This window comes from Cynoglossus semilaevis, chromosome 6 (genome assembly GCF_000523025.1).
Source record: "Cynoglossus semilaevis isolate Cse_v1.0 chromosome 6, Cse_v1.0, whole genome shotgun sequence".
NCBI classification, from domain to species: domain Eukaryota; kingdom Metazoa; phylum Chordata; class Actinopteri; order Pleuronectiformes; family Cynoglossidae; genus Cynoglossus; species Cynoglossus semilaevis.
In genome coordinates, this window is record NC_024312.1 from 16,318,764 (window position 1) to 16,330,118 (window position 11,355).

Consider the following 11,355-nt stretch of genomic DNA (forward strand, 5'->3'; position numbering starts at 1 on the left):
TAAAGGGTGCAATATTTACACGACGTCATTGGGATTTATATTTCTGTTCGAAAATATGAAGAATATTCAATGGTTTGGAGTTTTTCATCAATAACCTTTTTGTTGTTTTAATAAAGGATAACGACCACCATATGTTCTCCAAACATCACTCTCTGTTTTAACTAGTCATGTTATGGGTTAGTGAAAAATTGAAATTCAGGCTGGTCTAGATCAGAGATAAGGTGCTACTAATGTTCCATGTTGTGTGAAGTTGGACGTCAGACTGAGTAGTTTGAAAATTGTTATACAAAGCTGGATGTTATGACTTAATGAAATACATTTAATCTAACTGAATTTGCATGCAAGTTGAATATATGTTGATATAAATGTTTTGACATCACAGCCTTAAAAAACGTTTCAAGTAACATTTAAAATACATATGTTGTTTTTTACACTTTTATACATAAAATATCATACAGACACAGTCCATTGTAAAACACTAGGTAGACCTGAAGTCTAAATGTGTCAAATTCTGTTGAGGAAACCCAGATGAAGACTGTTAGGGACCTGCAGCAGCTCCAAAGCCTGTGAGGAGGCACTGAAAGGAAACATGACCTGAAAACGGTAATCTGTGTCCAGCATCAACTGTGTGGAACCTTCGCGATCCTGGAGTAAAGACTGCAAGCAAAGGAATTCAATGGACATTTTAGGTCAAATGACTTACTGTACTAACATTTAAATTAACTAAAGATCTTACCTGAACTTTGCGGACAAACGACGACGAGACTCTTTTCTCAAAGTCATCAATAGGTGTGTATGAATTCAAAATTTTGACAATCTACAAAAACAAATACCGTTTATTACTGTCATACCAAATACAATAATGACCCTGTGTGTGGCGTGGAGCTAAGACAACATACCTGAACAGGGCTGAGCTCGGTGCACTTCTCGTTGATCTCCTTGGCGTCTTCATCTGTGGACTTGTTGACCTGCAGCAGCCAGGCAGCCTGAGACAGTGGCCTTAAAGTGTCCATGGCATTAGATCTCTGAAGTTCCTTCTCCTTCAGCCACTCCTCCAGATAACTAATGTTACACCTAAAGGAAGGGGAATTCTATAAAACCATGCATTTTAAAAATTCTAAACCTTTAATATCTACACCAGAAAAGCAAACTCAGACCTTATCTGCATCCCCTTCCTGCAGGAACACATATCTTTGCGAAGCATTAGGTTGTTGATGGTCGTTGCACCCACTTGGAAGAACATTTGCTTGATGGCCTGGTTGATTAAGCTCTGGCTCATGCCATGTTGGTTCATGGTAGAGTGGAAATAAGTGAGCTGCTGAATGATGGAGGAGATGGTGAAGGTCTCTGAGTCCTCGTAGATGCTGTTGGAGCGTTTTCTGAAGCCTGTGGGCTTCATGCTGGAGATCCCCTGTAAACTCTCGTACTCTAACATACCAGGCACTGAATGTGAAGAAGGAGAGGAGGAACATTTAGGAGAGCTAATTTGGTACACTGGGAGTGATATCAATAGACAATGAGAATTACCAATTGCAGGATTAATATTCTTTTCCATGACGGAGATTAACTGATGGTAGATGTGGATGGACAAGTCACTGATAATCTGCCTGTGCTCTGATAAGTCAAAATTCTGCAAGCAATTCTTTTTCTGGCGAGGTGTATTATGTTTCATGAACTCCTTTAGAGAACAGAAGGTACAATATTATTGAGACCGGTCTGCAGCATTACATAACAGCCCAAAACCATAGTGAGAATCCAAACCTCCTCTCCGCTGTACTGCTTCAAACAGTTGAGCAGCTGGTACATGTTCGAGAGCCAGAAGGACAGCAGCTCAAAGTCTTTGTGGAAATTCTAAAACATAAAAAATGTTGATTTTCTGCAACTACAATGTACTTAGACGATTTCTTTACATTTAAATATATAAACCATTTAATGATAGATTAAACTGATGCCATCAAATCCTACAACGAGGAATAATATTCGTCTTATATAAAACTCTGTGTTTGTTTATCAGATACATTAAAAAGGTATTACAGTGCTCCTCACCATGATGACTTTTTTCACACTGCTGATGATGGCGTTCATGAGGGACTTCAGTTTGGCTTCATCGTTCAGGTAGTCAGCATAACGCACACACATAAAGAGGACGTAAGCAGGCAGACCTGGGATCATGTTGACCACCACTCCTTTGGGCTTCAGGTCTTAAGAAAAGGGAGTGAACATTTTTGACAAATGATAAGAGGCTATTTGCGTTTTTCTATTTTCTATTGCAGTGCTGATTTTTATATAATTTATATTTATAAATTCTTGAAAGCAGCAGAGTGATGGGACATAATAAACTGAGGAACCTACTGTCAAATAGCATGTGCCCCTTTGTTAGGAAATATACTGCATGGCTTGACTTTTCAATTGATTATATGTATTATATATATATTATTTTCACACTGAGTGCAGCTTTTTTTCTGTTAAAATACATGTGAAATATCCATGTTTTCTACTGATACCAACATCAATATCAACACTCTGTTAATTGCAGCATCCCGAACACAGACCACCTAGGATTTGCTTCAAACCTGCTGAAAACCTCTGAACTGGTAAGTAGAACTAGTAGGAAGGATAAATACCCAGAATGATGTTCTGGATGAGCCTGTTCTCGTCATCTCTCTTGTACTCCAACATGCCCAGGTATTCTTTAGGAATGCTGGGTGTAGGTGTTTGCTTGGCTGCAACATGTGAAACATCAAGTTATCCATTTATATATTATTTTACAATAACGTGTGAAATCCTGAACGCTACCTCTCTGGGATGATGTGAGGCTCTTTATTTCATTTTGAAGCTTCCTTATTAGTCTGTCTTTGTGATCGAGCTGCTCTTCATAATCCTACAGGAAACACAAAATAACAGGCACAACGTTTATCAAAGGTTAGTTAGTGTAGTTAGTGTAGTGTAGTTAGGGTAAGTGTTTTCTACCTCTGCATACCATGTTCTCAGCAGTGAGTTGTGAAATATCCTCTCTCAATTTGCTCCTAGCTTCACTATCCATCAGCTGCTGTTTCTTCAAGTGTTCCTTCTCCTCCTCCAGGTCCTCCACTCTACCCTGGAGTTCACACTTAACCTCCTCCAACTCCTCTGTTTTGTCCTCAAAGTGCCTAAAATTAGCCACAGTGAGACATACTCAGAAATCACATCTTCAATCAGGAAACAAATTCCATCGATAAAGGTATATTACCGTCGCAGTGAAGTCTCTTCCTCAATCTTTATTTGATGAACGTTAGTGATCTCCTCTCTTTTTTCTTTCAAACAGCATGTCAAATATGTAAAAAGTTCAAACTACTCTGATACAACAACATCTAAATTCTCAGATAAAAACATCAGATCTGCTGCCTCTACCTGCTAACTCTCTGTTCTTCTCCTCTACATTGACCTCCAGTTCCTTCTTCTGCCTCTGCAGCTCTGAAATCTGTCGTTTTAGCTCTGGTATGAACTAAAAATAATAGAAGAGCTAAATCAGTGTTATGTCTCAGAAAAAATAAAGAGATAACTAATCAGAGGACTCACTGAGTTCTCACTGTTGAGTCTGGACACTTCTTGGCGAATATTCTCATTCATGTCACTTTTCTCCTGGAACAAAGTTTGCAGTTTGCTGTTTTCATTTTGAAGATGTTCCACTTTTAAATGAAGGCCCTCCAGCTGGCTCTTATAGCTCTCCTTCTGCTCCCTCTGGTGGTTTTCCAGCACTCTGCCAAAGAAGATGTATATAATATAACCAGAGAAGTTTCGCAGCAGTTCAGGGAGACTCTTCTAAAGAATAATTATACATCCTGTTCACATCAATAATTTAACAACGGACCTTAGCATGTTCAATTATTGTAAATTTATATCTATCCCAAGAGATTATTTGCTGTTACATAAAATCCATCTCCCATCTGCATAGCTTCAGAAAAGGCTCGTACCTGGTAGCTTTCTGCATGCATTCAAAAGCTCTTTCCAAATCTTCCACCTCATTGATCTTCCCATGATCATTTGAAATAAAGCTTCAGAGAAAGAAAATTACACTTTTACACAGGATACATAAAGCGAAAAAAGATTATTATTAATAAACTGCATTACCCTAAAAGAACCTCCTCCTCAACAACTCCACCGAGAAGTTGTCTTGTAATTTCGTTCATTTTTGCTGCATTGAGAAAATGTAATTTTAAGCTCAACTAAAACTTTCTGTAATAATGAAATTCACGATTCATGGATATTTGTACCTCGTGCTTGTTCCGACTGATCTTTCATCATTCGGTCCACGTTGTTTTTCTGATTGTACAGGGTGTTCAGTTCTTTGCGCAGCTCTGGAATAGTCTTCACATGTTTTGTGAGCTGGACAATCTGTTCCTGCAGGTCAGAGTTCAACTGACCCTCCTCCTCTATTTTTCTTTGCAGAGTGACTCTCTCCTCTTTCAGTTTCTTTAACTCCTCTTTGAGAGTTTCCACCTCCTTCTCCTGGTCCTGTTTGAGGATCTCGATGTTGTTCTCTGCAATCCTGCAAAAACACTATTCATTTACAGTCTGAAAAATTTAACAATTTGAGTGTAGACAACTTTAGTGTTGATACGTACTTTCTTAGTCTAGCTTCATTTTCTTTCTCATCAAGAAGACTGCTCTTCATAAGATGAAACTTTTCTGTGAGAGAGTTAAGGCTCTTAAACATAGCACAGATAAATGAAGTGTCATGCTGTGGTATTTGTGTTTGTTACCTTTGGCTTCTTTGATTAAGACTTCAAAATTTTCCTCTAAGTTTTTTTTTTCGAGAACCAATTCATTTATCTGCTTTTGAAACTGTGTAGTTGTCTGAAACAATCACATCCAACAAAATTCAATTCACCACAAAAAGTCACTAGGAGCTAAAGAGTATGAATCAAAGTAAAGACTGACCAGAACCACGTCTTCCTTGACCTTTTTCTCTCTTGCTTCCAAAGACGCCTTCTGAGTGTTTAATTTTTCCAACTGGGCCTCCATGCCCTGAAGTCGGTCGACAGTTTGAGAGTGCGTGTTGGCCAAAAGGGTTAGTCTTTCCATCAACCCCCGATTCTCTTTATTCTGTCAAGTGACAACGTTTCACGTTGGGTCAGTTTATTAAAGAAAGTCAGACTGGTGATAACTTTGAAAAAACTTTGTACCTGCTCTTCATTCTTCTTCCTGAGCTGCTGAACTCGGTATGAAAGCTGAACATTGAGCACCAGTCGACGCATCGTTTGAAATCTTCGTCGAACCAGCCAGGCTCTGGCATATTTCTGTAGAACCAGAGCCTTGTGCTCCTCTAACATCTGCAAGGAAACATTAATGGCATGTGATAAATGTCTGTGATTCACAGTACAGCTAATGGACACAATCCAACAAAGAAATTCATCATCCTAAATTTTGTATTTGTATTTATTAATTATATCTGCTGACCTTCTTGTAGCGTTTCCGGGCCATCCAGCCTCGCGTAAAGGCCTGGATGGTAATAGAGGCCAGACGGACCAAGTGATAGATCTGTCTGGTGCGATAACCTCTCCAATACCTTTGGATTACCACTGCTGCCCAACCCTTCTTCAGCGTCTCAGCAGTCACCATTTTTCTGTAAAAAATTTAAATTGTGTTAGTGAAAATGTGAACTTTTATTGTGGACATGTCATAAATTTAATTAAAAAAAGGTTATAACCGGATAGTCTTCTTCCCACGGATGTACTGCTGGAGGATGATAGCTGCTTCTCTCATACGGAGATACTTTCTTCTTTGGATCCAACCTCGGAAGAATTTCTGGATAGTTATGCTTGCTTTGCGAAGTCTGTCCAAACGCAGCTTCTCCAGATAAGCTACTTGTCCAGCTCGAAAGAAGATCTTTGTCCGACCAAACTTGTACTGGTTGGGGTCCTGGAGATCATTATGAGGTCAAAATGATATGCACACATACAATATTGTGCACAGTACATAATGAATGGGAATGAATGCCTTAACATCTAAAGTGTTAGTTGACCTGAATGAGTCTCTGTAGCACATTTTTGCAGGTCTGCTTTTTGTCACCGACATCACTCTCCTGATGTGTCATTAAGATACTGTAGCGGCTATAAAACTCAATGTATGTCCACCTGCAAACACAGAAGTAATAATTTACATACAACAGTGAACATATACAAATGCATCACACTAAAGGTAATATTAATTCACATTAAGTAAATAACCTGGACGGATAACTCTGCGCACTGATATGAATGGTTTCCAGAACTCCACAGGCTCGCAGCTGCTGCACAACTCTCCTGGAGTCATATCTTGAACAAATACAAAATAAACTACCAGATCTAAACCATACACTCAACAAACAAAGTGGTTGATGTATGGGGTTGCTTGATTTACACTCACTCAAATGGGATTTTTTCATCATTTGGTTTAATGCAGCGTACGTAGTGTGGGATGGTGGCATTCAGTGTTTCCATGAGTAAAGACAGAGAGCTGGAGAACTAGAGTTAACCGACAAAATGAACACAGGTAAATGTGTAAAGCCTCAATGTTTTTTTTACACACTGCAAATTGAGGACTGTTGCTGCCAGTGTCTGCCAGTGAGCAGTGACTGAGTAAACAACTCACCTTATCTCCCACAGAAGTTCTCAGCTGTTTATTGGTTGGTTTCACCCCAGGTCTGGCAGGCCTCACTTTAATGCTTTTACTGCTAACAGCGCTTTGCTCCTCCTCTCGAAAGAACTTGGCCACAAAAGGGAACTGAGAACATGTGACCAGAATAACAAATAACATACCATTTAACAATATTTTAAAAACACATTCATACTGAGTAAAGTAATTGGCTTCTAACTCATTTCCAGCATTTTCCCCCATGTTTCCCCATGTGCATTTGTACAAAAACATTTAGAGAAGGAATGCACAAGGTCAACAACTACACAATAATAGTCTACATGTCTACTGAGCTTGTGGTTATAATGCATCATTCTTTACCACTAATCTTAAATTTTCTTCCATTTGAAGACTGAACAACAAATGTAAATAAATGCTACCTCACTGTCCCTCATGATGTCTACCAGCTCTTCATACAGAGTATCTCTGTTCTTTTCCAGGAACCCTCCACACTGATACTCCACCTGTTCGGAGGGAATAAATGTTTAAAATAGTACAACAGATAATATTATGACAGGTGTGCTTTGGGCAACAGGTCTACATGGGTCACCAGACTGCACCTTATCAGCAAAGTGTTGTATGACAAAAGCCTCATTTGAAAACCTGGGTCTCTCAAAAAGAGGACTGGAGTCTAGATAATTGTGCAACTTTTGTAGCCAACTTTGGTCAGTGCCCTGAGGAAACTGGAAAGACAGACAAAGAAAAAAAAGATCCAATTTAAAATTGTAACCAAAAGTTAGAATTAGAAAAAATGGGTGAAGTCAGCATGAGCTAACCAAACATTCTTCATTCAGCAAGTCCAGAATCCCCATCTTTGCTTCAATCAGGTCAATGACGGGCTGGTTGTCATAGAAGTCTATAAGTGTCCAGGGTATGTCCTCCTTCATGTACTCCTCCTGCTCCAGCTTGAACACATGCTGACAGATCAAAAACACAATACAGTGAGTAACACAGAGATATTAGTGGTGGGTTTTGTTGTGAGCTGAAGTTATTGTTGTTACCAAGTTGAACTGCTGTTGAAGCTTTTCATTTGCATAATTGATACAGAACTGTTCAAAGCTGTTGATGTCGAATGTCTCAAAGCTACAGACAGAAGGAAAAAAAGCATAATTACAGCAAATTAATAGCTTTATTAATGTATATATGTTTCATGTTTAGTTGTGTTATCTCATCACAACCCATCTTATTTTAACAGACCTGATGTATAGGCCAATGTATCTTACCCATAAATGTCCAGAACACCAGTGAAAGCATGCTGCTTCCCAGGAACCTGCAATGCTGTATTAATTTTGTGTATAATGCAGTCAAAAAGATGTGCATAGATGTGTTTCGCCAGGGCATCTCTGGCATTGACTGCCCTCTCTTTGGGCATAGGCTTCACCACTGTCTCTGCCATCAACACTATCCTGCGGTGGCACAGCCAGTGGACCAACCCTTCTCTGCTCACAACCAGCAACTCACAGCAGACAGACAGGTGTGGATCACTGGGCTGCAAGATATAGACAAGAAGTCAAAAGATGAAGTCATAGCTGGTTGATGTTGGAATTTTAGATAAAGCAGAAGTAGATAAATAAATAACTGAATTAATACATAAAGAAAAATACTTATTTAAATGTAAAAAATACTTACACTGACTGATGATTTCTCATTTCCTGAACATTTAATCTCTATGTTTCCCAAATGCAGAATAGCTGCCAAAACTTTAAAGACGTCAGACTGAAAGCCCTCCTTCAATCCTGGAGAAGCAGAGAGAAGGAGTGAAACCAAGATGACATTAGAGGTGAACAGCCTGAGGACTGAGCTTCTTCTTACCCAACATTGAAAAAGTCCGTTGAGTCTCTTCCATGTCTTTCATGTCATCTACCCCTTCAATACTGATGTCACCACCCATGGATGTGTACTGGAATTTATCTGCACTCACTGCAGGTGAAAAATGTTACATATTCAATAGAAATCATTAGGCCAGTCATTTTTCCTAAAATGAATCAGATTCTAATTTTAAACAGATTTTAACACATGGGCAAAATGGCATGTACTGTATTTCCAATAATTCCACCATCCATCCAATTATAGTTGTTCAGTCAGTACACGTGTTATTTTTAAACATATCAAATGCCTAGTTTACATCAAACCAGCCTCACTGAGCACAGGGCAAGACGTAAGTCGACGGCTAACAAGCTGACTGACTGACTGTTTAAATCACTAAAAGATCAAACATGCACTGATACTCACACAGTCTTAGGTCCTCAAACTCTGGCAGATGAGCACAAGCACAAAGCTGGTAAAAAATGTGATAATTCCTCTCATTTTCAGCCTAGAGGAGAAACAATCAACACTTTTTTTAAACATTTGTCTAAAAGGTACATAGGTGGTGATGGTACATAGAAAATAAAATCAATTTTCATTCTTAAACCATACCTGAAAAACAACTCTGGATTTCTCGAGGAGGTAGGTTCTCATATTTGCTCCAATGATCTGGTATCTCTTGTCAAAACTGATTTCTGTATATTTTCCAAATCGGCTACTGTTGTCATTCCTGGTGGTCTTTGCATTTCCTATTGCCTGAAGGAAAAAACCAAGCCCTCAGTAACTAAACAGATGTTACATTAACGAATATGAAAACATGGAACCAGAGAGCTTTCTTGTGAGACATATGGTCCATTAATATCCTACCTCTGTTACTGGGTTGGATGCCAGGACTTTGTCTTCAACGCGAGTCTTGCTGCCAGATTTACTCACAACAGCAAAGTACCTCATGGCATATCGAGCGGACACGGTTTTACCTGCTCCAGATTCTCCACTGACAATGATAGATTGGTTCTTGTGGTTCCTGTGAAAAACAATTGTATCGTAAAATATTATAACTACAGAGTACCTTCTTCTTTTTTGACTTTATCATTTTTTTATCACCTGACCTGGCCATCTGTTTGTAAGCCTCTTCTGCTACAGCAAATATATGAGGGTCTATGTCACCCATGTTCTGGCCTGAGTAAGCATGAATGATTGCATCTCCATAGATTGGCAGGGATTTGTAAGGATTTACAGCCACCAGTATAATACCTAAAAATGAGATAACATTACAACCAGATATGTTAATAAAAAAAGTAACCAACAACCTATTACCTCCAGCGATGGAGTATACTGTACTTTAAATTGTTTAGTTTTCACTATACCACAGTAGGTGTAGATGATTTTGGACTCCACAAATCGCACTTTGAGATTGTGCAGCACAGCAGGTTCATGAAGGTAACTGAGGGCAGTGAGGTCATTCTCCCCAACCAGGATGTCTGGGTTGCGCAGTGGAGGCAGTTGTGGTTTTGCTGGGTCAACAGCATAGTGCTGCACCTTTAGCAGTAACAGGTTAGGTACAGTAAAAAATCAGCAGGTCAGTTCATACCATAAACCCATGTGACAGCTTTATGAGTCACATTGTACTTACAGTGCAGTCCTCGAGAAGCAGCTCCAAAACATTATCTCCTGAGTTAAAATCTCTGACAATCTCAGCTGATTTCCACACATGTTTAGCATCTGGAATCCACACTCTGTTGTACTACCAAGGAAATGTTGCAGTATGTATCAAATAACATTTTCATTACAATGATGACATGAACACACATTAATATTGCAATGTTAATAATATAATATCAATCAGTGTCAATATACAACTGGTGAAAAATATAAAATATTTTAAAGTGCTACATGAAATACATAATTACCTAGCCAAAAAGTGTCTTGTCGTTTGGTATTTTAAATAACATTTGTGGGTAAAAAGTTTCCAAAACCTCCAACAAATTTAGTAGAATATTGCTTGGAATATTGCAATTAGCTTAAAGTCAGACATAAATAAATCAAGATCTGATAAACTCAGTAAAACAATAGTATTAAAAATATACCGAACAGACATCTAAAACCTAGCCAAAATATATATAAAAAGAAATCGGTGCGTTAAATGGACACAAAGACATGCACAAAAAGTTTACTTTTGATAAGTGGGCTGGGTCTGCTAATAAACCATTCAGTCAGAAGTCAAATACATACATGTATCTTAGACGTGTTGTAAAATTAATAAAGAAACAAATCTTTTTAACAGAAACAATGTATTATAGAAGGTTGGTGATGTAAAATGCGTTATAGCACTGAAAAGTGTAAAGCGTAAATGAAAAAGTTTTTTCCCTCTTCTTTTAAATGATGACGTATGTTAGTTACCATAATTACCAATACTTCGAAAAACATATTTGCATAAAACAGTCTCGCTTCATATTTTTACACAACATAACTAATTGTTATTTTGGTTACTGGAACGTTACTAAATAATTGTGACGTAATGTCATCAGTTCCTAAGTTCCTATACATCTCTGTAGAGTCAGTCTCTGTGGAGGGAGCACTAACAAAAGTTTCCATATGTCTGAGTAAGAGTGTGAACGTAACGTTTGCAATGACTTTTCTCTTACCTTAGTGTAAAGTTCCAACAAAGCCATCTTTGAACATATTACTGTTTATGTATTGTTGTTTTTGTAATCTCTGTTGTCTATATATTTTGTTGACCACCTGCTGTGTTACTGTTTATCTCTCCGGCGACCACCGACCCTCCCTCTGGTCCCACATTCAAGTCACAGTCGGTGACACGTCCTGTTCCGGCCTTTATTTACAAAATAATAACCGGTAGTGCATTGAAAAGTGTATTAGTAAAGGTTTAAACAT

The 11,355-nt window shown here is 38.5% G+C and overlaps 1 protein-coding gene across 1 annotated transcript; it reads right to left on the bottom strand.

Moving 5' to 3' along the window:
• Nucleotides 1-469: 469 nt before the first annotated feature.
• myo5c (myosin VC) lies at nt 470-11,267 on the bottom strand. The gene is made up of 40 exons (XM_008312493.3): nt 11,106-11,267; nt 10,094-10,204; nt 9,828-9,999; nt 9,570-9,714; nt 9,328-9,484; nt 9,073-9,216; nt 8,887-8,968; nt 8,467-8,574; nt 8,284-8,390; nt 7,878-8,143; nt 7,656-7,737; nt 7,431-7,571; nt 7,215-7,337; nt 7,035-7,118; nt 6,613-6,744; nt 6,388-6,485; nt 6,210-6,296; nt 6,005-6,116; nt 5,690-5,901; nt 5,440-5,605; nt 5,166-5,312; nt 4,921-5,085; nt 4,743-4,836; nt 4,605-4,668; nt 4,254-4,528; nt 4,111-4,174; nt 3,954-4,034; nt 3,559-3,739; nt 3,391-3,484; nt 3,230-3,293; nt 2,981-3,149; nt 2,797-2,881; nt 2,625-2,723; nt 2,047-2,201; nt 1,762-1,851; nt 1,528-1,678; nt 1,158-1,443; nt 900-1,074; nt 737-817; nt 470-657 (listed from the first exon to the last, which is right to left on the bottom strand). Exons 1-40 carry the CDS (start codon nt 11,130-11,132, stop codon nt 505-507), a joined length of 5,229 nt encoding a protein of 1,742 aa, XP_008310715.1. The 5' UTR covers nt 11,133-11,267; the 3' UTR covers nt 470-504.
• Between the last annotated feature and the right edge of the window lie 88 nt (nt 11,268-11,355).

Excerpts from the sequence above, each read along its gene's own strand:
- myo5c (XM_008312493.3), bottom strand. The coding sequence starts at position 11,132 with ATGGCTTTGTTGGAACTTTACACTAAG. Across the intron at positions 5,902-6,004 it reads TGCTACAGAGACTCATTCAG|GACCCCAACCAGTACAAGTT; the intron begins GTCAACTAACAC and ends AATGATCTCCAG. Across the intron at positions 1,852-2,046 it reads GTGTGAAAAAAGTCATCATG|AATTTCCACAAAGACTTTGA; the intron begins GTGAGGAGCACT and ends TTTATGTTTTAG.